The sequence below is a fragment of the Procambarus clarkii genome, chromosome 48 (assembly GCF_040958095.1).
Source record: "Procambarus clarkii isolate CNS0578487 chromosome 48, FALCON_Pclarkii_2.0, whole genome shotgun sequence".
Classification (NCBI taxonomy): Eukaryota; Metazoa; Arthropoda; class Malacostraca; order Decapoda; family Cambaridae; genus Procambarus; species Procambarus clarkii.
Window position 1 is genome coordinate 24,292,641 of NC_091197.1, and position 26,172 is coordinate 24,318,812.

General features: G+C 42.9%; 1 protein-coding gene across 7 annotated transcripts in view; it reads left to right on the forward strand.

The window, feature by feature from the left end:
* LOC123764814 (oxidative stress responsive kinase frayed) overlaps nucleotides 1–26,172 on the forward strand; it is a 257,836-nt gene that overhangs the window by 156,401 nt on the left and 75,263 nt on the right. For 5 of the 7 annotated variants that reach the window (XM_069302652.1, XM_069302650.1, XM_045752991.2 and 2 more), the window contains 3 exons: nucleotides 5,894–6,055; nucleotides 7,798–7,986; nucleotides 8,142–8,165. In XM_069302652.1, coding sequence (XP_069158753.1) covers nucleotides 5,894–6,055; nucleotides 7,798–7,986; nucleotides 8,142–8,165 — 375 coding nt within the window. The remainder of the gene's footprint in view (nucleotides 1–5,893; nucleotides 6,056–7,797; nucleotides 7,987–8,141; nucleotides 8,166–26,172) is intronic. The other 2 variants (XM_069302651.1, XM_069302655.1) reach the window with 1 other exon arrangement.

The window sequence follows — 26,172 nt, forward strand, 5'->3', positions numbered from 1 at the left end:
ACTTTGAACATTTGTATTAGGAAAACTAAAGATTTTTTTGGAAATTCTAAATCCCCAAATCCTTTATTATATGCTAATGTGTCAGAAAAGTGTCACAGAATAATTATATCTGAAGCGTGTGTTCTGAAGTGTGGACTTGAAAATGTGTAAAAAACGTTGAAAAAAAAAAAAAAAAAAAACTCCCTTTCTATTTACACTGCAGTACTGAAACTTGGGACAATTTAAGCACTTTTCATATACAACTAGAAAATTAATATTGGTTGACATTGAACAACTTTCATTATAATAACCAGACGGCCCCTTTTTAAAGGTAAAGTCTTCCGACATGAGTACACCCAGATCCTTTACATTGCCTTTTCGTTCTATGTTATGATTTGCCTGAGTTTTGTACGTGGTTTCTGTTTTTATATTTTCCTTTTATATTTTCCTATTATTATATTTTGCTAGGCCCCCATGAGTGGACATGTCCCACGGGTTCAGCTATTAGCAAATTGTTTGGTAGTCTTTGGTGCCAGTTAGCAGTACCTTGCCTGGGCTTCCCTTAGTGTCTTAATAAGGCTAAGGGCCCTGTAAAGGCCCATGGGGGCTCCATGGTGCGATGGATGTGACCCTTGAATCCCCTCTCGCTTCATGCGAGTTGGAAGGTTACTCTGTCCCCTTGTCTCTGGTGGACAATCACTGGTTGTGCCTCCGCCATGCTGCTTGTTGGGTCGGTAATTCTTTTGACCCGGAGTTGTGCGACGTTTGTTGCCTGTACGTGCTCGATTTCACCCAAGCTACTGATCATGATATGAGCGTGCAGGAAGCAGCTGCGTTGCATGCTACGTTTTAGTTGCTTCTCTGGATGCCCCGAGACTGTCCCGTTTTGGTTTTAGGGACCCGGACTTGGTGGTGGGAGTCGCTTCGGTTCTGGCTCCATCCTTCCTCCCCCTTGTCCTTCCCCTTCTGTTGTCCATCCAGTTCCTCTCCCCTTGCTTCCGGCTCCAAAGCTTATGAGGGTTTCAGAGTCAGAGCAGGATTTAGTTGGTGTTGAGACTCAGGCAGTCTCAAGGGAGTCCCCTTCCGGGGTGGCGACGAAGACATTCAAGCCTGGTCCTCCTGCCAAAGCAGGGGGATCTCCCGCCTTTTTCCGATCCCGAAAAGGGACTGCACAAACCTCCGGTTCATTCTGGACTTGTCTCGTCTGAACCCGTGGGTTTATTGCCCCTCCTTTTGGATGATTACTGTCCCAGGTCCATCTTCTGTTAGAGCCGGGCACTTGGATGGTGTTCTTGGACCTCCAGGACGCGTATTGGCACGTCCTGAGTCATCCGAGGTTCAGGGACTGGCTCAGTTTTGTAGTGGGATGTCCAGGTTACCGCTTTCGTTGCCTTCCATTCGACTTGAATCTGGTGCGTCCCGTTTTCACTCGTCTTACTTGGGTCATGGTGGCCCGCCTGCGTCTGTTATGTGTTCTGGCCTACCTCGACAACTGGCTGGTGTGGGCTCCCATCTTGTCCTCGTGTCTGCTCGCCAAGGATTTGGTTCTTTCCCAACTCGCTGGGTTCGGATTCTTAGTGAACAGGCGGAAGTCCCATCCGGTTCCCTCTCAGGTTCGGTCTTGGCTGGGTCTTAAGAGGGACGCTCGGACCGCTTCCTTGTCTCTTCCTCAGGCAGCTCTGCTTTGTCTGCACTTCCACCTCTATCTGTTTCTGAGGGGCTCCCGGGTAATGCGGCGGTTGCTTGAGGGTTTGTGCTGGAGCCTGAACTTTGCCACAATGGTCTACCCACCGGGTCGGGTGTGGCTTCATCAGCTGTTCTGATTCCTTCGGGGACGTCCCTTCCGCCTCTCACGCCTGATGAGTTCGGCCTCCAAGGGGCCTTGCATCGGTTGCTGCGTCGCCTGCTTCCTCTTCGGGTTTTTCGGGGTTCATTGCCTTGGCGCCTACCCAAGCCCTAACTCGATGTGTTCACAAATGCGTTGTCTCTTGGCTGGGGCTTTGTGACCAGTGCTCACCGGGCAGGTTAGTGTTGGCCGGTCATGTTCATTTTTCCGCACAATTACAAATGTATTTTTTTCTTGCTAATTCTATGTATATTTAACAGGTTTACAATATTCAGGCAGTAGCACATCTGTACTGTTCAAAGAACCTGTGTTACATGTATCACAAATGTGTCCACAAACATTGTTCATATTTTCTATATTGCATGTTCAATTCTTTACATTTACAACTTATATACACACTATCACAGACTATATACAACACTATCAATGCACTTAGAACTGAGTAAGTGTGTGATAAGTGAAGCAGTCAATGGGGCACTGGGCAACTATGCACTCAACGCACCAAGTGCAGAAGGATCTTCACTTTCGTTCCCTATGTTGCTTGTTCTTGCAAACAATGCAGGAACATTTACCCTTTTCACGTGTGCCTGTGCTTGGCATATAACCAAGCTTGTGTACAGCAAAGTATTCTTCACCCCTGAGTTTGTCAGGAATGGCATGATGCACTGTTACTGGCACCCCACATGTCACAACACTGCCCTCCACCCCCATACTTCACCAGTAGTTGTGACACTAGAGCAACACTGAATGTACAGATTGGTGGTCTCTTGCCACATTTCACGAGATACTTGTGGAAACAGTTCAACACTGTAACATCAACGAGGTGGGAAACATTTTCTTGGTCCACTTCACACATTTTCCATGCACTCGACGGCACCAACCATCATGTCACATTTATCTACTAAATGCATATATACATTATAATCAATGACACAGTCAGGTTTATACATTGGCAACCTTGTTGCAAAGTTCACTTTGCCACTGTCCAACATTGCACCGGTGTGAATTGTTGTCAATATCCGCGAGCGCTTTGTCATGGGTTCGTATCCTGGCCGGGGAGGATTTACTGGGTGCAAATCCTTAACTGTAGCCTCTGTTTAACTCAACAGTAAAATGAGTACTTGGTTGTAAAAACGATTCTTTGCGGCGGGGATCATATTCCAGGGACCTGCCCGAAACGATACGCGTACTAGTGGCTGTACAAGAATGTAGCAACTCTTGTATATATATAAAAAAAAAAATAATATTTACCTTGTGTCTGTCCCACCAGCGCACAGATAACATTTGATGAAACTTTCTCAGCTGGCATTCACAAACTGCAATACCAATGCCAAACACTGGCATTTCCCTCCTGTGTGTTTTGTCAGTGCCACATACACCGGTGTTGTGGTCAAAGAGGAATCTGGACAGCAAGGGGCTGGTATAGTAGTTGTCTGTGTACAGGATATGCCTCTTGTTCAGCAATGGTTCCATGAGTGTTTTCACGACACTGCCTGAGAACCTGTGTGGATCTTGACCTGGTGTGTCAACATACCAGGTCAAGATCACACCTCAATACAATATCATGTCCGTGCAACCCATCCTCTTAAAAATAACATCACTTTTCACTGGTACGTGCGCTATGGCCAAAAATAGACGTAATTTGAAATGAAACTGGCTCACGAAAGTGATGTACTGTCCTGTTTTCTGTTTGAGTCCTCCGGCTTACTCAGCTAGGTTAGGAGAGGAAACTTTCAATTAACGTTTTCATGACTTTTGAAACTTTAGGAGAATTTCCTGCCTCCTAACCTACCAGAGGACCCTTAACTTATTGTTTTGAAAAAAAAAATCCCAAATTTATTTTAAATTTTGTTTACATTTTCAAATTAAATTCATTTTCGGCCATGCGAGCAAACAGCCAAATTTAGATGTAATTTGTAAGAGGACAGGTTGGTCCATGACCATACTAGTTTCACAGTCACATAACACGAAAAACTTAAGTCCAAACTTGTGCCGCTTTGATGGTATGCACTGCTTGAACGCAAGTCGTTCCTTGAAGAGAACTAGCAATTCATCTATCACGACATTCTGTGCTGGTACAAAATAGTCACGGAACTTTCCTTTCAGTTCACTAAATATCTTCCGCACTTTCCACAGACTGTCGTGTCTGTCTTCATTATCATTGTTCTTAAAGTGCAGGCACCTGAAGAGCAGCAGGAACCTATCATGTGACATGTACCTGTTGAACAAGGGGGTTGGAACAAGGCTGTCTTTGTTCCAATAATTCTGGATCACATGTTTATCTGCATTCCTCATCATCATGCACAACGCTAAAAACACAGACATTTCCTCAATAGTCGCATCTTTCCAACGTGTCAATCGAGAGGCAGGTAAAATTCCAGAGTCAATGAGTTCCAGAGCTTATTGGTTCGTCTCTGCAATTAGATGGTCCATAAATGGCTGATCGAAATATGCCAAAAAATAATCAATTTCAGCCATATCATCACCAGTATAGTGGGAATAAGGGTGTTACACCAACATTTTTATCATCAAACATAGGAATTTATGGGACAAAATTGTCACAATCCTCCCATACAAGTACTCTTGTGTTTTGGGTTTTGGCACCAACACCAGCACGAGCACCACCAGCACGGGCGCCAACACCATGGCTCTGTCATTTTGTGCTAGAGCTGCGTATGGATATGCCAGGAGATAAGGCCGTGTAGTATAGGCCTACCACGAATATCTTATGTCGAGGGCTCACTGTTGTCATTGTCCTCAGGCTGCGTGACACACTGGCGCTTGCCTCGGCGAGGTGCTGGGGCAGCAAAACCCCACATAGTAACACCATAGCAGCTTGCACTCGGTTCATCAACACTGCTTGTATCAGAGCCTACGTCACTGAACCCAGAAAATAACTCATCACCTATACTATCACTCGGTAGACTCATGTCTGATGACACAATCGTGTTGGTATCTCCAGTGGTGTGGACTCAGGGCGGCATGGGAGGCCAGGCGAGGTGCATGAATTGTACACACTCTCGACATCGTCCACCTCATTGTCCCCATCACTCGTGTCAGACGCCTGTGCTAGGTCTTTATCTGGACTGTACTCTAAATCTTCAGTAATCGGTCCATCATCAAACAATATGTTCCGTATTTCGGCCTCTGAGAGTCAATTTTCAACACCGCGGCTGACCGTGGACTGGGAGCTCGTGGATGATGTGTCAAACATGGTTACTACCTTGAAACTGAGGCTCACCACGGCGGCCATGAGGCATGCTGGGATTTTTTTTTAAATGGTGGATGATCACTGGAGGCCTCAGGCACCCGTATCGTACCCAGGTCACCGCGCGCCAGCTTTGAATCCAATGCTATACCTACGATTGCCCTGAGGTGCTCTGCGCATCCTCGATTTAGTGCCTCAAGGCATTCTGCGCACAGTACTGTGGTTAAATCGCCATATGATGATATCCACATTATCCTGTGAATCAACAGTTGACGATGACCACTGCCTAAGGGTTAAGTTGTATTCTCATCAGATATTTAATTTTATGTTGTTACGACTTTCTCTTTGGTAAAAAATTCCCTGCAAATTGGTGAAAATGAACACAACTATAAATATACAGAACAGATATTTATGAATAAAGTTATTGATTGATTAGTGTATCCCTGGCAGCATGATGACAAACACTACCATACCAGTGTGTGTAGTTGTACAGTGCTTATATAGCGGAACCTCGAGTGACGAGCGGCTCCAGTTATGAGCATTGTGAGTAATGAGCAAGCCACTCGCAAAAAATATGTGTCGACTGACAAGCTTTCGCCCGATTAACGGGCGTTCCTGCTGGTTCTCGAACACCTCTGACGACAGTTTTGTTGTTGTTTCGCAAGACGAGTTTTCCACGTGACGAGCTCGGTGCCGGAACGGATTAAACTCGTTAATCGAGATGCCACTGTATTAATAATTGTTATCATTATTATGTTTTCACCATATAGTTGTTCAGTGTTTCAGTATTTTTTATTATCGTGTAATCAACTTTAAAATCTGGTATTCTATGTTTCAAATCATGATTGGAAATGTTACAGGTCTCAGGATATGATTTTAAGGCTGATATCTGGTCTTTTGGCATCACTGCAATAGAGATGGTGACGGGAACGGCCCCTTACCATAAGTATCCGCCCATGAAGGTCCTCATGCTCACGCTGCAGAATGATCCGCCAACTCTCGAGACAGGTGCCGAGGAAAAGGTACGTACAATGGCATTAGACGACTAAAACTGACTCCACTTGTCAAAATTTTAATCCATTTCAAAATGTCACAGATTGATTCAGAGGAAATTAAATGGTAGTTATGTGTATTGTTATTCTGACTTTTGGTTAATAGAATATGATTAAATTCATGTGTATATGTAGTATAATGTCCCTAGTATCTAGTGAAAGGTTCTGGAAGTAAGCAGACCAAAACCATCCTCATTGATGAGGGAAAAGATCCGTCGCAAAGACAACAATTGACTAATATTGATGAGAGGAGGAGCATGTTGATATGCAGGCAGGATCTTTGAAACATTTACAAGTCTTGTTAGAATAAAATATATTTCAGAACCTTATCAATATCAACTTCTATATAGTAAACTGGAACAAACCAAAATCCTGGACGAGCTTAGAACACACGCTGCTCATATCCAAGGTTAATCCAAGCTGAAGACTAGTCACAGAAATAGATAATATAGATTTTTGACACAAACAAGTCATTAAGATGGGCAAATGAGAGACTGAGTGTAAGGCCTTGATTCAGTTTTACCTCTGTAATACTTAACAGTGCAAGAAAAGATCCTCTGAATGACTGCTTTATAAGCCCCTACTTAGCTCATTCATGACACAGGAGTAATTTATCATTGAAGAATTACAAGTAAGAGAAGTTGTGACATGACGAGCTGCCACCAACTGATGTGTGAGAGTGTGGGACATTTATCACTATGATCCCAACCTGATCCAAGACCAGATGGTGTTAATTATGGATAGATAGCACATATTCACAAGATGGCAATACAGAAATAGTAAGGTTTAAAGTAACTATTATGCTATGACACCAACAGCCAAATGTGTCGCCTCAACATCACTGATTTGTCCGGTGCAAGTGGCCACCAGTATGGTCGGGTGACATCATACTGTATTCTCAAAGTAATTCAAATTCTGCTCACTCTTCTGTCTCTTCTGATCTCTGTTGCCTGGTCATAGAATTCTGTCAAGTTTGTGAAGCAAGATTTGCCATCCTTTGATGGTGTTATATGTCATCAAAAGTAACCAGCATAATGTAGACGATGCATCATAATAATGTGGCTGAAGATGCGACAAAAATTATTGTCGTTTCTCTATTTTCTGATGTGTGGTTTGTTCATCTAACCAACATAGCACTTAAGCCATCTATCTGTCTCCATAGTGAGATCCTGGTTTGGACCCACATCTTTAGTCATGTCCAGTTCCAGCAGGTGCCTCCTTCATCTCTGGTAATCTCAAACTTCTCCAGTGCTGTTTCACTTGACACCATCTCCAATAAATAGCCACAAAGTTTATTTTATTCGAAGATCCAGATTGGGTGTGGAATTATATGATCAAGATTTTGAAGGATGCAGCGTATAAAATATGGAATATTTTGAGTACAGCAATTAATTTATTATACATTCTATCCACAGCTGGTATAGGTACCATAATGTTTGGATGATGGGCTAAAAGAATAGTTCCAGAAAAATACGGGGTGCAATAAATACACTAAAGCTAAATTTAAACATAATAATCAAACTTCTCTTTAAATACCCTTCCTTCAATTATAGAAGAGAAATTACTAACATAGCTTCAATTGTTCAAAAGGGAGGGGATGTTAGATACAAGTTGGGTAGGTACCTAACCACATATATACACAAACTTAAACATTAATACTGTAAATTAAATAATTTCTAAGTATTAAAATGAACATTTGTCTTCCCTGCTAGGACCAGTACAAGAGTTACGGGAAGACTATAAGAAAGATGATAACAGACTGCCTGCAGAAAGATCCCACTAAGCGCCCCACTGCCTCAGAATTACTCAAACATCCATTTTTCAGAAAAGCCAAAGACAAGAAGTACTTGCAGTCTGTATTATTGCAGGGGGGGCCATCGATAGAGGAAAGAGTCGCCAAGGTAAGACCCTAGTTTGTTTTAAGGGGCTGGGATGACTTCAGAAGGTAGGTTAAGCAAGAGCTTTGTACTTGTGAAAGAGAGTCGTGCTGTCCTTGTCATATTTTTTTTATAACATGAATGTTATTTATTTTATACTTTTGTTTTTCTGCTTCCAGGATGAACCCTTCTTAAGACGGAGGGTGAGTTTAGATTCCAATGAGATGATTAATATTTAATCATTCATTATTAAGATGGACCCTTTCCTCGGAACAACCCTTAGATTTCCTCCTTCGGCAGGTGAAACCATGACTGACGTATGATATAAAATTCAATTTTGTGTTGCGTTTTCTCCTCTAAAAATTCTTTTCTTTGGTTATTGGCAGTTCTGTCATTCTAAATTTATATAACTTATTAGTTACAGTATTTAATATTTTTCTTTTTTCTTTGCTTGTATTTCATTCCTTTGTTTTTTCTGCCTTCATTTTATGCTATATTCTGTTTCGTGTTGCATAGGATGGCCCTTGGAAGGCCTGTGCCAGACATTTGGGCAGCTGCTAAATATTATATATTTTCCTCCTTATTTACTTTGTATGCTCTTAAAATTTTATTTTCTCTAGAATTACAATTATAGAACACTTTTCCTAGTTGTAGATTTTAGAAGCTTCATTATTTTTCACCATTTACACAGAATTAGGTATCGGATACAGTATTAAGTTTTTTCTTTATCAGTTACATCAAGAACTTTCACATATAAGTAAGCCAAGACTGTCCCGTCTTGAGTATTGCTTGATACTCGCTTCCCCCTTCAGAGCGGGAGTGCTGAAATAGAGGAATACAGAGAACATATACGACATACATAGATGCGATAAAGCACTTAAATTATTGGGATTGTCTCAAAACTCTCCAAATGTACTCACTAGAAAGTAGATGAGAGAGATATAAAATAATATACACATGGAAAATACTGGAGGGACAGGTCCCAAATCTACATAGTAAAATAATAAAATAATAACATTCTGGAGTGAACGATATGGAAGAAAATGCAGACTAGAACCAGTGAAGAGCAGGGGTGCCATAGGCACAATCAGAGAACACTGTATAAACTTCAGAGGTCCACAGTTTTTCAACATTCTCCCAGTGAGCATAAGAAATATTGCCGGAACAATCGTGGACGTCTTCAAGAGAAAACTACATAGTTTTCTTCAAGAAGTGCCGCACCAACCGGGCTGTGGTTGACATGTGGGCCTGCGGGCCGCTCCAAGCAACAGCCCGTTGGACCAAGCTCTCACAAGTCAAGCCTGGTTCGGGCTGGGCTTGGGGTGTAGAAAAACTCTCAGAACCCCATCTAGGTACATCCAGGTTCATTTATTGGATATAAGCATGCCATATATCCGTGTTACTATTGGATAGTTTAGAAAAAGTTGAAAGTGTACAGGTGTCACCACACCACTATTGTTGGTGTGCAGGCATTGTCTACTCCTCATGTGAGTCATCTGGGTTTGCTGTTGCTAGTCGTATCTTGTTCAGCTCTTTCATCCTTCGCTGCAAGTTACCAATTCTAGTGTCATATTACAATATCTATATTATTTGTCATAATACAGTATTACACAAAATTCTAGCCAGCTTCATAGTTTAAATACGAGTGTCCAATTTTTTATGTACATTGCCACACATGAGGTTTATGGTGTACTGTTAGTGGTTTTTTGTACCACTGTCAGGAGGTTTATGGTGTACTGTTAGTGGTTTTTTTGTACCACTGTCAGGAGGTTTATGGTGTACTGTTAGTGGTTTTTTTGTACCACTGTCAGGAGGTTTATGGTGTACTGTTAGTGGTTTTTTGTACCACTGTCAGGAGGTTTATGGTGTACTGTTAGTGGTTTTTTGTACCACTGTCAGGAGGTTTATGGTGTACTGTTAGTGGTTTTTTGTACCACTGTCAGGAGGTTTATGGTGTACTGTTAGTGGTTTTTTTGTACCACTGTCAGGAGGTTTATGGTGTACTGTTAGTGGTTTTTTGTACCACTGTCAGGAGGTTTATGGTGTACTGTTAGTGGTTTTTTGTACCACTGTCAGGAGGTTTATGGTGTACTGTTAGTGGTTTTTTGTACCACTGTCAGGAGGTTTATGGTGTACTGTTAGTGGTTTTTTGTACCACTGTCAGGAGGTTTATGGTGTACTGTTAGTGGTTTTTTTGTACCACTGTCAGGAGGTTTATGGTGTACTGTTAGTGGTTTTTTGTACCACTGTCAGGAGGTTTATGGTGTACTGTTAGTGGTTTTTTGTACCACTGTCAGGAGGTTTATGGTGTACTGTTAGTGGTTTTTTTGTACCACTGTCAGGAGGTTTATGGTGTACTGTTAGTGGTTTTTTTGTACCACTGTCAGGAGGTTTATGGTGTACTGTTAGTGTTTTTTTTGTACCACTGTCAGGAGGTTTATGGTGTACTGTTAGTGGTTTTTTTGTACCACTGTCAGGAGGTTTATGGTGTACTGTTAGTGTTTTTTTTGTACCACTGTCAGGAGGTTTATGGTGTACTGTTAGTGGTTTTTTGTACCACTGTCAGGTGGTTTATGGTGTACTGTTAGTGTTTTTTTTGTACCACTGTCAGGCGGTTTATGGTGTACTGTTAGTGGTTTTTTTGTACCACTGTCAGGAGGTTTATGGTGTACTGTTAGTGGTTTTTTGTACCACTGTCAGGAGGTTTATGGTGTACTGTTAGTGGTTTTTTTGTACCACTGTCAGGAGGTTTATGGTGTACTGTTAGTGGTTTTTTTGTACCACTGTCAGGAGGTTTATGGTGTACTGTTAGTGGTTTTTTTGTACCACTGTCAGGAGAGTAACACTTGCTGGGCTCTCTCCCAACACTGTCCATACTATGCTGCTGACATTGTACCACTGTCAGGAGAGTAACACTTGCTGGGCTCTCTCCCAACACTGTCCATACTATGCTGCTGACATTGTACCACTGTCAGGAGAGTAACACTTGCTGGGCTCTCTCCCAACACTCCATACTATGCTGCTGACATTGTACCACTGTCAGGAGAGTAACATGTATATAATACTCACCCAACACACTATACTGCACTACAAATTAAATATATTTTTCTTTCATTCATTATACAGTATTCAAGTGAATACCGTTTGAATAAATTTTCAACAAGTGTACAGTATTTTGTGTTCTCTTTCTCTCCCATTCAGAAACTAACTAGTATTTTTGTGGGTAGCCCTGTCATCTCCCTGAAGCTCTCATACACATATCAGTGCCATACTACTTGGTGCCTTCAGTAGCAAAGTTGTATTTGCCTACCGGGGACCACAAACCAGAACCTGGTCTCTTCAGAGAAGTGCAGGGAGTGATGGCCTATGATCACTTTATATTTATACACTAGTCTTATATCTATATCTGTCTGGGCATTTGGAGTGACCATTCATACACATTCCAATGTTGTTGGGTTTAGTATAAACTTCTCTGGTGAAGGTGTCTTTGAAGGTGGTCTTTGGTTCTCATTTAGACATTGAGAAAAAGGAGTGCACCATCGATGCCCAGTTCATGGGTAAAGTTAAGCACTGAGTTTTGGGTAAGTAGATTTTTTAATCGCGACATTTCCTAGGTCTTTCACACATATGAATATATCATCAATGTATCTGCAGTAGATGCCAGGCTTACCTGTGGTTTTGAAGATGGTGTCTTTTAGTATTCCAATATAAAAGTTAGCAAAGAGGACTCTTAGTGGGGGCCCCATGGCTACTCTGTCTGTGTACATATACTTGCCTCCCCAAGGGGTTGTAAATCACATTGTTGGTGAAAATCTCCAGAAGATTACAGAGGGCAGACTGAAATGTCTAGCTCTGGAGTAGTGTCTACCACGTGACAATACTACTAGGTTGAGAGACCCAGTTGGATACCAGTGGTGTATTGCTTGGGACCCCCCTCTTATTGTGAATATTCCTAGTAAGGCAGGTAGAGCTCATGTCTTCCACTCGGGTGGATGTGAGTATGAGGCTTCAATGGTGCGAGCGAATGAAATGCTATTTCCAGTTTACTGTAGTTTGCAATTTATATGATTAACACTTGGATCACCTAATATCTCCAGACTTAAGTGATATTTTGAAGAAGCCATAGACAGAGTGCCTATGCACTCCAGGCCTTGATTCTTGGAACTCTATATTCTTACAGAACTGTAAAAAACCAGCGTTGCATGTAATGAAACATCATTTTCTGGGTGAGTCCTGGAGGCTCCCTGGAACTATCAGTCTGATATATGCTATACTAGTCTGGGGCTTCAGTCACATGGAGTTCTGCCTACTGGGAACCACAAGCCAGAACCTGGCTTCCCCAGAGAGGTGCAGGGAGCAATAGCCTATGAAAACTCCACTCTGAGAGTATATTCATGTCTGTCATCGACCAGAGTTAGACACCCAGAAAGGTAGGCATCCCAAAATAAACCCCAACTGGTAGAAAATTGCAACCCAAGACCGAACAGAGCCCAAGAACTTCTCCCAAGAAAAAATGCAACCCAACAAAATGTCATCAGACTGACGTGCTGTCCCCCCCCCCCTTCCTCCAGTGGTAGGCCGCTTCCCCCCACCAATTCGGAGACTGAGCCTGAGCAAACGAAAACAAAAATTGCCAACCAGAGGGAGAGAGAGTGCTAGGGAGCCTCTGGGGTTCTCCCAGAAAATTCTGTTTCATTACATTCAGTGCTGGTTTTCTGTGGGGAGCCCCGTCAGCTCCCTGGAACTAGATACCCAAAAATAAGTAAAAGAGGGACTTACTCATGAGGTTGCAGCACCGCATTCATCATGACGAAGATGGGACAACTGGCTACAACTGATGACCCAAGGTCACACAACGCCGCCCAGAACATTCACAAGATAACGGGTGGCCAGAACCCTGTTTGGCCCCCAAAACTCCCGTGCCTGTATGTCAACCCAAGACATGTTACCAAAGACGGCGGCAAGAGCCGCAAACTTCCGAACATCATGGGCACGAGGGTAGACAGCAAGACTTGATAACCCTGCGGACAATCTGAGAGACCCAAGCCCTGGAACAAGTGAAATCAGATCAACCCAAAGCGCATCCCCGGACACAGAACCCAAGGTGCGCAGGTAGCGGCGGAGAGCCGCAATTGGATACAAAATATGATGCACCCCCGGCCTGACCAACCAAGCATCAATCACCCAAGGACCCCTCTGGAAGCCCGCCGTCTCATTCTTTGTCAGAAAAGGATATGGCTGCAAACGAACAAATTGTCCACCAGGACCGAAAGAGCAGAAAACCCTGTGTCGGAGGAGAGCATGAAGCTCACCATCCCGAACCCCTGAGGCCAAAGCCATCAAAAACAAAACCTTCTGAAAACAATCTCAGACTGAAGAGGGCCACAACAAACCGAGGAAAAGAGAGAAAAAAGAGCACCAGATCCAAAGACCAGGAAGGCTCAGGCGGCACATGAGCAGGCCGTAGGTGGAAAACGCACGAGAAAACTTATGGAATGGAGCCAAAGTGACATCCACCCCGAGCACAAGGTGGAGCGGCTCCACCAGCACCGCTCGATAAGAGGCGACAGTATTCGGCATAAGATGTCGATCCTGAAACAGCCAAGAAAGGAAAAAGAAGACAACATGAACAGAAACAGAAGGCAACCTACGAAGAGAAAGGAAGTGGCAATAGTAATGCCAAGAGACTTCATACTGTCGCTGAGAAGAAGACTGCAAGTGGGACACAAAGAGAAACCCACCTGGTCACTATACAAGTGGTAGATACACATGCGTTAATAATACCAGACGTGAAGAACGGAAGAGTAGATCGAACCAGCAAGGTACTTTACCGGCCCGATCTGCCGAAAGAGGTGGAGCTGGGGAAAATGCCACGGGTTTGGACACCGAGCAAGCAGCGACAGAAACCAAGGCTGGGCTGGCCACCATGGGGCCAGAAGGAGAATCCTCCCCCGATTGGACTCCACCCAAGCCAGAACCCAAAGCAACAGTTAGACCAGGGGAAGAGGTACAGGGACCCTCCCCCCATCTTGACCAGTCCTGACAAAAACCATCAACATTTGGGGAAGGGCGCCACATACACTAGGAGATGCCACGACCACACTGACACAAAGAGGTCCACCTCCGAAGGTTTGAACGTCTGGCAAAGCCAATTGAATGACTCGCTTTTCCAACTGAAGGCGTTGAACAGAGGAATGAACTGAGACAGGCCATCCGCCAGGACGTTGGACATGCCCCCTGATGTGAACTGCACGCTTGGTGAGTTTGCTGGCTTGGTGAGCAGTGGTCACAAAGCCTTAGCTGAGAGACTACATGTCTGTGAACACATTGAGTGAGGGTTACGGATGGCGCCAAGGCACTAAACCCTGAAAAACCTGAGGAGGAATTCAGAGATGCAACAACTAACACAAGACCCTCGAGGGACAAACCCAGCGGTCGCGAGAGTAGCGGAATGGACAGCCCCAAAGGAACTAGAACAGATGCTGAAACTCAACACTACCCAGCGGGTAAACCAGCATGGCCAAGTTCAAACTCCCGCACAGCTGCTCGAGCAACTGCCGAAGGCTGCAGGGGAGCAATTCCACAGGAGGGAAAGACATGGACACCGTCCGAGAGTCGCACACAAGGCCCAGCCAAGTATGAACCTGGGACGGAACCAAGTGGGACTTCCTCCAGTTCACCAGGAACCCGAACCCAGTGAGCCGGGAAAGAATCAAACTCCTGGCGACCAGGCTGGCTGGGAACCCACACTAATCAGTTGTCGAGATAGGCCAAAACCTGAATACCTAGTTGATGCAGATGGGCCCCACGACCCGAGTAAGACACGTGAAAACACGAGGTGCCATATTAAACCCAAAGGGAAGGCAAGGAAAGCAGTCGAGCTTGCTGCCCCACCACAAAACCTAACCAGTCCCTGAATCCTGAGTGAATAGAGATGTACCAATAAGTACTCCGTAGGTCCAGAGACACCATCCAAGAACCCTGGATCACCAGCAAATCAACAGAAGTACATTTACATCGCATCAGGCTTGGATACCCATGTGCATGGGAAATAGGTTTACAGGTTCCGGAAGATGAGAGGAAATGTCAACACTGTGGAGAAATGCCCGACAGACCACTGGAACATTATCTAACACAGTGCACAGTTACAAACCCATTAAGATTTCAACTTAGATTCAACAGAGCAGAAGTTGTTAAACACATATGGCAAAATCTTACTGAAGCGACCTTACGAGTCATAAATACTCATACTCCGCACAAGTAAAACAGAAACAAGCAACACTTAGTGGGCCAGCCAGAGGCTTAGGGCCCGCACAGGAATATCCCTGCAAAAAAAAAAAAAAAAAAAAAAAAAAAACAGCAAATCAGAAAGAGGATGGCAACTGGTAGAAGCCGCCTGTAAAGCTGAGAAACGATCGCATCTGAAAACAACAATGGACAAAAAGAAGACGAAAATTTAAGAGCCAGGGCCCAAGCCAAGTCAAAAGAGATAGTGAGGATGGTCTTGAGAGGCCATTGAGAAGCAAAAAACAGTGACACTGTCTCCTGGCGGATTGGCGCAAACAGTTTCAGCAATTCCACCAGTGCCCGAGCAGGTGAGGCCAATGCCCCAGACAATGGCGCGGCACTCACCTCCTCCACGTCCTCCACAAGCCAGTCCGAGGACAACTTGAGAAGGAAAAAGAAGGGCAAGATCGAGGCCAGATGCCCACGAGCGAGTAAATCCTCCACAGCCAAGGCAGCCGAAAGGAAGGGGACTTGTGTGTGCAACTGGAGCAAGCCAACCTCATGAGGATGCACAGGGGGCATAAAGGCACGCATTGAGGTGCTCAAAAGCGCCTCTCCAAGTAAACCTGTAACACAGTAGTAAGCTCCAACCAATCCAGAGTGCGGGTACGACGAAACTCGTGCCATTCCCCAAGCGAAAAGAAAGGGCAGTCTGCCAGCCAGGAAGATGCTGGAACCTCATAATGCACCCAATACGGGGAAAAAGAACCGAACTCAAAAGAGACCAGGTCCATCACAGAGGCAAAGTTCGGGTCTCGCAGGAGGTACGCACCAAGGGCCTCCTGAACCTCCGCAGGGGAACTCTGAGAGGTGGAAACCCTCCGGAAAGATACAGCCGCTGAACCCAAAGGAACCCGTAAACAAACCTGGGGGAAGCTGAGTTCGTACAGGGAGGGGGGGATATCAAACTTGTACAGGGAAAGGGGATACGAAAACCTTAAACCCTGCAACAGCAAACCCCGCCATGAAGGGCACCAAGGTCCATGCAGTATCAAACGGGGTCTGTTATTGTCTGTGTGTGGGAGGGTCGTGGGTTTGTGTGCTCAGCAAGTAAACCTAAATATACTAGGACATATTAGGGTTACAGTGATGGAACACAGAACACAGTTATCACAAAGTGTATAACCACACTTAGGAAAGAAAAAATACAGTGATGACACTAGAGCTTTGTGTTAAATAGAGATTAACCACCAGCACCAGTCCACGTGGAAGTGTAATGTACAGTTTCTATAAACACTTATAGGTACCTGTAGGAACACAGGTACCTGTTGGATCAATCACAACGATAGACTGACATGGGAAAACATCACCAAACTAAGGAATGACATTCATGAAGCACACAGGCTATCATTCACACAACAGCTACCAGAAATATATGCAGATTGTGTAAAAACAGCAACGAACATGAAACACAATCCAGGGACTGATACTTTAGAGAGCTAAATTAGCAATGTGGAAGAACACTGCATCAAGGTACACAAAAACGACGTCAATATTAACCCTTTAACTGCGCAACGCGCCTGCAGGCCCCAGGCTACGGGTGCGCAACGCGCCTCCGGGTGTTTCTATTTTTCACGTTCCATTCAAAACTCCTGCGGATACATTGGGTTCAGCATCCTCAGGGCTCTTGTAAACAGACGCCATCTTAAAAAAAAATCACGGTCCACATTGCCAGGTATCAGAGCCTCAGTAGTGAGTGAGCAACCAAGGCTGGCGCTCGCAGCATGAACGCACAGCTCTGCTGTTCAGCGTGTGACCACAGCATCGCCTAATAATGTCAAAATATATATATATTACCTGTATTATTTAGCCATGATAGTATTATAGAAGAGCCTGAGTGGGATAATGACTGGGTACAATGTTCAAATATCAGTGATTCAATGCTGTTTACGATGTTCACAACGCTAGCCACAGCACCACAGCATTATTTCGTCCATCTAGGAAACTTCAAACGACTTCTTAGGTTCCTTTTCAAAATAAACAATATAAATAATATAATAAATAATATAAATAATAAACAAAATAAATGCGTAGTATTGTGGAAGGAGGAATTTTGGTGAGGGAGGGAGGAAGGGAAAGAATTGAGGTAGCCTCATTGTGTGGCAGCCACTCTTGTTTTGCTCATCATACTAGCTTTGTGGCTCGCTATGGGGAACACACGTGTACATGGGTATATACAGTGTGTGTGTGTGTGTATATAGTGTAATAACAGCAACAGGAATATGTTGAGAGGAGCTAAGAACATAAGAACATAAGAACAAAGGTAACTGCAGAAGGCCTATTGGCCCATACGAGCCAGCTCCTATCTATAACCACCCAATCCCACTCACAAACATGTCCAAGCCACGCTTGAAACAATCGAGGGACCCCACCTCCACCATGTTACGCGGTAATTGGTTCCACATATCAACAACTCTGTTACCGAACCAGTATTTACCCAAGTCTTTCCTAAATCTACTCATATACATGTCCAATCCCACTCATATACATGTCCAACCCATGCTTGAAACAATCGAGGGACCGCACCACCACCACGTTACGCGGCAATTGGTTCCACAAATCAACAACCCTGTTACTGAACCAGTATTTACCCAAGTCTTTCCTAAAACTAAACTTATCCAATTTATACCCATTGTTTCGTGTTCTGTCTGGTCCGTGCGAGGCAGCTCCTATTGGTCCATACGAGGCAGCTGCTATTGGCCCATGCGAGGCAGCTGCTATTGGCCCATACGAGGCAGCTGCTATTGGCCCATACAAGGCAGCTGCTATTGACCCATACGAGGCAGCTGCTATTGGCCGGTACGAGGCAGCTGCTATTGGCCCGTACGAGGCAGCTGCTATTGGCACATACGAGGCGGCTGCTATTGGCCCATACGAGGCAGCTCCTATTGGCCCATATGAGGCAGCTCCTATTGGGCCTGTGTGGGTGTGGCTGCTCACACTCGCGATGTTCTGAATGTGTTGATGGTAAATGTATATAGTGTGTGACAGTGTGTGGATTCAAAAGGTGACACCCCTAGGGTCAACACTTGCAGCAGAGGAGCTCCAGCATATTTCAACAATCCTAAGTATTGTAGTACAGGTTGATGGTAGTGAGTGGTGTCCCAGAGAACATAAAGGTATAGTGCTCTTGAAAAATAGGTGAGATAACAGGAAAGTGCTAAGGGAAGTGAAAAATCGGATGAGAAAAAGTTGCCCTAGTGTTTACAGTGCAGAGAAGAACATTCAAGATGGCCACTGGCAAGAGGAAAAACAAAACAGAGCTTGATTTTGAGGGATTCAATGAAGAAAGCATTGATATTAGTAGTCTACATAACAAGTTGGTAAATTTAGATACTATAGTGAACTCTCATGTAGAAATAATTAGTAAATTGAAAGAAAGTAATGACCATTTGAATAGCAAAGTTTTATGTCTTGAGGGTTTAGTGAAAGACTTGCGCAAGGATAAGAATCAATTGGAAACAAATTGCAAAGCCATGGAAGAAGAAAATAAACTCTTAAAAATAGCTTTGGAAGAAGTTAAAGTAAATTTAAACATAAATGACTACAATAGGTTAGGCAAGGAAATTCAACAGGAGAAACAGCTTTTGTCAGCACAGATGGAGGAAGTTACACAGGGAATAGAACAGTGCAAGAAAGATATGCAACTCACTTATGCACAAGTGGCCAAGGAGAAGGAAAAAATAGAAGAAGCAGTAAAGGAAGTCAAACACTGCAGCAACCAAGATAAAACAAACATTAGGCTAGAAGTGAGGAAAGAATTGGCATCTAACCCGAAGTTGGTGCAAAACACAGTTGATCGGAGTAAGTCCCTGATCATTTTTGGCTGCAAAGAAAAGGCGATAACATCTAGGTCAGAAAGAGCTGTAGAAGAAGCTAAAGTAGTAGATAAAATTGTTGGCCTCGTGGAAGGTCTTACAAACAGAGAGAATGTGTGCGACTACAGGAGAATAGGCAGGTACGTAAAAGGGAAAGATCGACCTTTGAGGATCACCCTAAACGGTGCCAAACAGATGGAAGAAGTACTAAGGAATGCTAGAAAATTGCAAAGGGATGAGGATGGGAAAGGGTGGTCATTAAGACGAGATCTTTCAAAAGAAGATAGAGAGAAGCTGAAACTGAACCTCACCGAGGCAAAACATTTAAATGAGAGCAGGAATGAAGAAGAAATAAATTCTTTTTTCTACAAAGTGATAGGGGTAGGCAAACCAGTAAAGTGGTACATAAAGGCAAACCAACAAAATCAATAGAGAGAGGGGGAGTGAAGAATAAGGAGAGGGGGAACAAGTTCCTGAAGATTGCATACACCAACATAGATGGAGTGAGATCGAAGATACTGGAGTTAAGTGATGTAATACAGCTGCAGACACCAGACATTGTTGCACTCACGGAGACAAAACTTGAAGATGTAATTTTAAATGAGGCCATATTCCCAAGGGGCTACTCAATTTGGAGACGGGACAGAAAAATTAGGAAAGGCGGTGGCGTTGCTGTGCTGGTAAAAGAACACCTAAAGGTGAAGGAAATAATGACTGCCAATCCACAAGAAGTTGACATAATAGCACTAGAGATCTGCTATGAGGATGATAAACTAATGATGATAAATGCATATAGTCCACCGCCAAGCAGCACATGGTCAAAGGAGGAGCTAGATAGTAAACGTGAAGGTCTTATAACAATAATGAGAGAGATTATAGCGAGAGCGGATAACGATAGATCACGACTGTTGATAGTCGGTGACTTCAACTTGAAATCCATAGACTGGGAAGCATATGAAGCTAAAACAGAAGATTTTTGGACCTGTAAATTTGTAGACCTCATCCTGGAAACATTCTTGTATCAACATGTTAAACAAGCTACGAGGATGAGGGAAGGGGACGTTCCCTCCATGCTAGATTTGATATTTACCAGGAAGGAGGAAGAGATATTTGACATTCAGTACCTTCCTCCCTTGGGTAAAAGTGACCATGTCTTTTTGGGAATAAAGTATGCAATGCGTTATAAGCTGGAAGAAAATAAGGAGGTTGAAGCAGTTGAAAAACCAGACTTCAGGAGAGGACATTATGGTGACCTTAGAAATTTTTTTAGTGAGTATAATTAGACAGACTTGATGCTAGGCAAGGAAGTGAATGAGATGTATGGCAAGTTTTGTGAAATATATGATACAGGCACAAAAAAATTTATACCAAAACAGAGATGCAGAACTAGGAAACAGGATTGGTTCAATAGAAATTGCGAGAGGGCTAGAGACCGAAAGACACAAAAATGGAATCAATACAGGAAGAGGCCGAACCCCCAAACATACCAGCGATACAAAGATGGGAGAAACAACTACACGGCAGTGAGGAGAGAGGCAGAAAGAAATTTTGAAAAAGGGATTGCGGACAAATGTAAAACAGAACCAGGTCTATTCTATAAATTCATAAACAACAAATTGCAGGTAAAGGATAATATTCAGAGGTTGAAAATGGGAAATAGATTCACGGAAGATGAAAAGGAAATGTGTGAAACACTAAACGAAAAGTTCCAAAGTGTGTTTGTACAAAATGAAATCTTTAGGGAACCAGATACAATAAGAATTCCAGAGAACAACATAGAACACATAGAGGTGTCTAGAGACGAAGTGGAAAAAATGCTCAAGGAGCTCGGTAAGAACAAAGCAGCTGGCCCAGATGGCGTTTCACCATGGGTTCTGAGAGAATGTGCATCTGAGCTCAGCATTCCACTTCACCTGATCTTTCAGGCATCCCTGTGTACAGGAATCGTAGCAGACGGGTGGAAACAGGCTAACATAGTTCCAATCTACAAAAGTGGCAGCAGGGAAGACCCCCTCAGTTATAGACCTGTATCATTGACAAGTGTAATAGTGAAAGTATTGGAAAAACTAATCAAAACTAAATGGGTAGAACACCTAGAGAGAAATGATATAATATCAGACAGACAGTATGGTTTTCGATCTGGAAGATCCTGTGTATCGAATTTACTCAGTTTCTATGATCGAGCCACAGAGATATTACAGGAAAGAGATGGTTGGGTTGACTGCATCTATCTGGACCTAAAAAAGGCTTTCGACAGAGTTCCACATAAGAGGTTGTTCTGGAAACTGGAAAATATTGGAGGGGTGACAGGTAAGCTTCTATCATGGATGAAAAATTTTCTGACTGATAGAAAAATGAGGGCAGTAATCAGAGGCAATGTATCAGAATGGAGAAATGTCACAAGTGGAGTACCACAGGGTTCAGTTCTTGCACCAGTGATGTTTATTGTGTACATAAATGATCTACCAGTTGGTATACAGAATTATATGACCATGTTTGCTGATGATGCTAAGATAATAGGAAGGATAAGAAATTTAGATGACTGTCATGCCCTTCAAGAAGACCTGGACAAAATAAGTATATGGAGCACCACTTGGCAAATGGAATTTAATGTTAATAAATGTCATGTTATGGAATGTGGAATAGGAGAACATAGACCCCACACAACCTATATATTATGTGAGAAATCTTTAAAGAATTCTGATAAAGAAAGAGATCTAGGAGTGGTTCTAGATAGAAAACTATCACCTGAGGACCACATAAAGAATATTGTGCAAGGAGCCTATGCTATGCTTTCTAACTTCAGAATTGCATTTAAATACATGGATGGCGATATACTAAAGAAATTGTTCATGACTTTTGTTAGGCCAAAGCTAGAATATGCAGCTGTTGTGTGGTGCCCATATCTTAAGAAGCACATCAACAAACTGGAAAAGGTGCAAAGACATGCTACTAAGTGGCTCCCAGAACTGAAGGGCAAGAGCTACGAGGAGAGGTTAGAAGCATTAAATATGCCAAAACTAGAAGACAGAAGAAAAAGAGGTGATATGATTACTACATACAAAATAGTAACAGGAATTGATAAAATCGACAGGGAAGACTTCCTGAGACCTGGAATTTCAAGAACAAGAGGTCATAGATTTAAACTAGCTAAACACAGATGCCGAAGAAATATAAGAAAATTCACCTTCGCAAATAGAGTGGTAGACGGTTGGAACAAGTTAAGTGAGAAGGTGGTGGAGGCCAAGACCGTCAGTAGTTTCAAAGCGTTATATGACAAAGAGTGCTGGGAAGACGGGACACCACGAGCGTAGCTCTCATCCTGTAACTACACTTAGGTAATTACATTTAGGTAATTACAGTGTATAGTGTGTACATATGTTGTAAATATACATAAATGAACATGAATCTTTGGTGTGAATAACTGTATGATGGGAGGAGCAATGTTGGTGAATACAATGTTGGAGAAGTGAGGGAGGGCTGGTTGGGTGTGACAGCTTACACTCACGGTGTTCTGAATGTGTTGATGATGAATGAATATAGTGTGTGACAGTGTATAGTCTGTAAATAGATTGTATATATACATAAATTAGCATGATACATGGTAAATATGTGCAACATATGTGTACACATGTGTCATGCACGTAACACAGTGTCCTTGGACAGTACGGATGTTTTACTGCCATAATATAGTGTACGTGTTCATTATACATAGGATTAGCGCATAAAAACAAATAAAATGTATTTGGAACTGTGCACAAAAAATGAACTAAAATATATTCGCGGCAACTCGCGCGCCCCGCCCCGGACACCCCACCGGCCCTGGGAGCTTACGGCACGGGCGCACGGGGAATGATGACGTCACACACCACCTTATGGACCCCATAGCAGCCAAAGTAAGTACAATTTTGAAATTTCGTTGTTATACCCATATACAGGGAGGGGTTTTTGACACTTTCAGAACTAAAAAAAAAAATTTTCCCGAGAATTTATTTCTTGCGCACTGGGGGAGGGTGTCATATTTATAGGCCGCGCAGTTAAAGGGTTAAAGAGCAAAACGGTAATATGAATAAGGAGAGCAAAAATGAGAAAGACAAGAAAAAATGAGAAAGATGATTGTAACAAGGAGAAAGATAAGAGCAATACCAAAAAAGAATGCAGAAACAAGAAAGTTAGAACAAAAAACAGAGGTGGCCAAGGCATGCACAGGTATAAACAACCAAAATAAAAATCACAGATGAAAGTATTTCCAGATATTATGCAAAAGGAAAGTGCAGATATGGGACCAGAGGCACAGAATGCACATTCATGCATCCCCGAAAAGTCTAAAATATGTTAGGGAGGGGTAGATGTCGTTTTGGAACAGTGTGTAGATATTTCCATCCTAAGCTATGCAAACTCTCAATTGATGAGAGGAAATGCTATGATCTTCAGTGCCCTGATTTCCACGTGAGAGGTATACAGCACTATTGAAGAGAGGCGGTCCAATATTTTAACCCTGGAAGGTTTTTAGAGGCAGGCAGAAACAGAGAGAGGAACAGGCAGACAGAAACGTTGCAGGAATACAGATGGGGAAGGGGGAAAATGCCCAAGACTGGACAACAATTTGTCATCAAGCTCACACATACTACATCCCCCAACTACACAGAAACTACCACACTCCCTAGTACCACTACCAAAACTGGACAAATAATGGCCAGAACAGCACACCCTAGGTCAGGGTGGAGAGGAGGGAGAACTACCAAAACCCTCCAGAAGTGACACAATATGAAAAATCATTCATATTTGCAAACTTACAAGGGCTAAATTCAAAATCAAGAATTAAAGTTAAGTTCATAAATGGCCTCCTATTAGAGTCAAACTCAATATTTGGGGCATTTACAGAAACTCGTACAAAATCTGAAATTCCAAACTATAATTTATATAGATGTGATAGAGAAACTAGATCAAATGGAGGAGTAGGTCTGTATATTAAGAGGACATGGTATACACAGAGCTACTAAACTCAACCAATGAGTGGGTAGAGGTACTTAGAATTAAGGTAGAAAAATAAATCTAATTATTATTCTGATATAAAAACTGCCAGATACAATGGTTGAGGAATTCACAGAGTAGATGCACAAAATAGGAAATACTGTATCCTTGACAACCTACCAAACCCAGCACCAGATATTATCTTCTTTGGAGATTGGAGACTTCATTCTACCAAGTCTAAGATGGAGAATGGCAAACAAAAATATCATAGCAGGGGAGCACCCTGGAAATAGTCAACCTTTTGATTAGAGAACTTTTGAGATTCTGTGACAAATTCTGGCTCAGTCAGCAGATTACAGAACCAACTAGGAACGAAAACACACTAGACCTGTTATTCACAAACAATGATGAACTAATCAGACTTTACAATCTCAGATACAACATACTACTCAGACCATAATCTCATTGAAGTGCAAACTAACATTAATAACGGTAATAGGTCAAAGAGAATGAACAAGCAAAAAAAGGTATTCAATCAATTCAATTTCAACAATAAGAGGATCAACTGGGAAAAAATAAATACAGTATAGACCTTGCAAACATTCAATAGGAGACGGTCAACGACAAAACTCCCACACAGGGAATAACACAACTGAAAGCTGAAGCATACAAGATCTGCTTGAAGCATGTGCCTGTGAGGAGAGTCAGAAAGAAGACCACTCTAGAAAGAGAACGCAGACGACTGTACAGAAGAAAAAATAATAAACGGAAATGCTTAACCCTTAAATGGCACATAGCAATATAGCATTTGACACCCACAGGCGCATACCAAAAAAAAAAAAATTATTTTTTCTTCTTAACCTGTTAATTTGTGTTCACTGATCACGGGAAAAATAATAAAAAAATCGTAAGTGGCATATATTGCCCACTATAGGGCGGGGAAGTGTGGCAAAAATCAGGCGCTGACTAAGCGTGCGTCCCAGGCGGTCTGTTGATCGCCAGCTGTCAGGCCAGAGTTTCCACAAAGAGATAATTACCTAATTATTTCAATGTCTCTGATTGATTTTTCGTAGTATTTTTGCTGTAATATTATTCAATAGTGTGTAGTGTGATATATTTATATAATAAAATGAGTGAATCATCGCTGTACTCAAAAATATGGTGTGCATATTGTTGATTCAATTATGTTCATCAAACAGTGAACAAATACTTTGTTGGTTATTACACTATATACACAGGTTATATATAAGTATCTGCATGTTTTGTTCACCATGACAAACCACTAAGTTGGTATGCTGAGTGGCAGTGGCAGGCAGTGACTGGCTGCCACTGGCTGCCACTCCCTCCCTCACCTCACCTCACCTGACTTGCCACCATTCTCCTCCCACCATACTGTTTTTGCTTTTATATACAGACGTTATATATAAGTATTTACATGTTTTGTTCACCATAACTGTACATCTAAGCTTGTATGGTGAGTAAAGGCACAGAGACGTAGCTACTCACACAGTCAGCTGGTGGCGGCCGCCCTCAAGGCCAGACGCACTAATATTTCTCCTACAACAATACTGTTTGTGGTGTTATTACGCTATATACACACATTATATATAAATATCTACCTGTTTTATTCACCATACTTGTACAAGTAAACTGGTATGGTGCCCAAAGACCATCGTGGTCATCAGTAAACAACATGATTGGGGGGATTCGTAGCTTGGTGGATAGCTCGCAGGACTCGTAATTCTGTGGCGCGGGTTCGATTCCCGCACGAGGCAGAAACAAATGGGCAAAGTTTCTTTCACCCTGAATGCCTCTGTTACCTAGCAGTAAATAGGTACCTGGGAGTTAGTCAGCTGTCACGGGCTGCTTCCTGGGGGTGGAGGCCTGGTCGAGGACCGGGCCGCGGGGACACTAAAAAGCCCCGAAATCATCCCAAGATAACCTCAAGAAGATGATAAGTCCTGCAGACGACGCTCCACCCTCACCAAAATGGCGGCTCCCAACCTCCTACTCTCGCTGTTATCTCACACTATACACACGTTATATATAAGTATCTACATTTGTGTTCACCATAGCGAACCACTAAGCTGGTATGGTGAGTGCAGTCAATAAAAGGTGGCCACACACACTC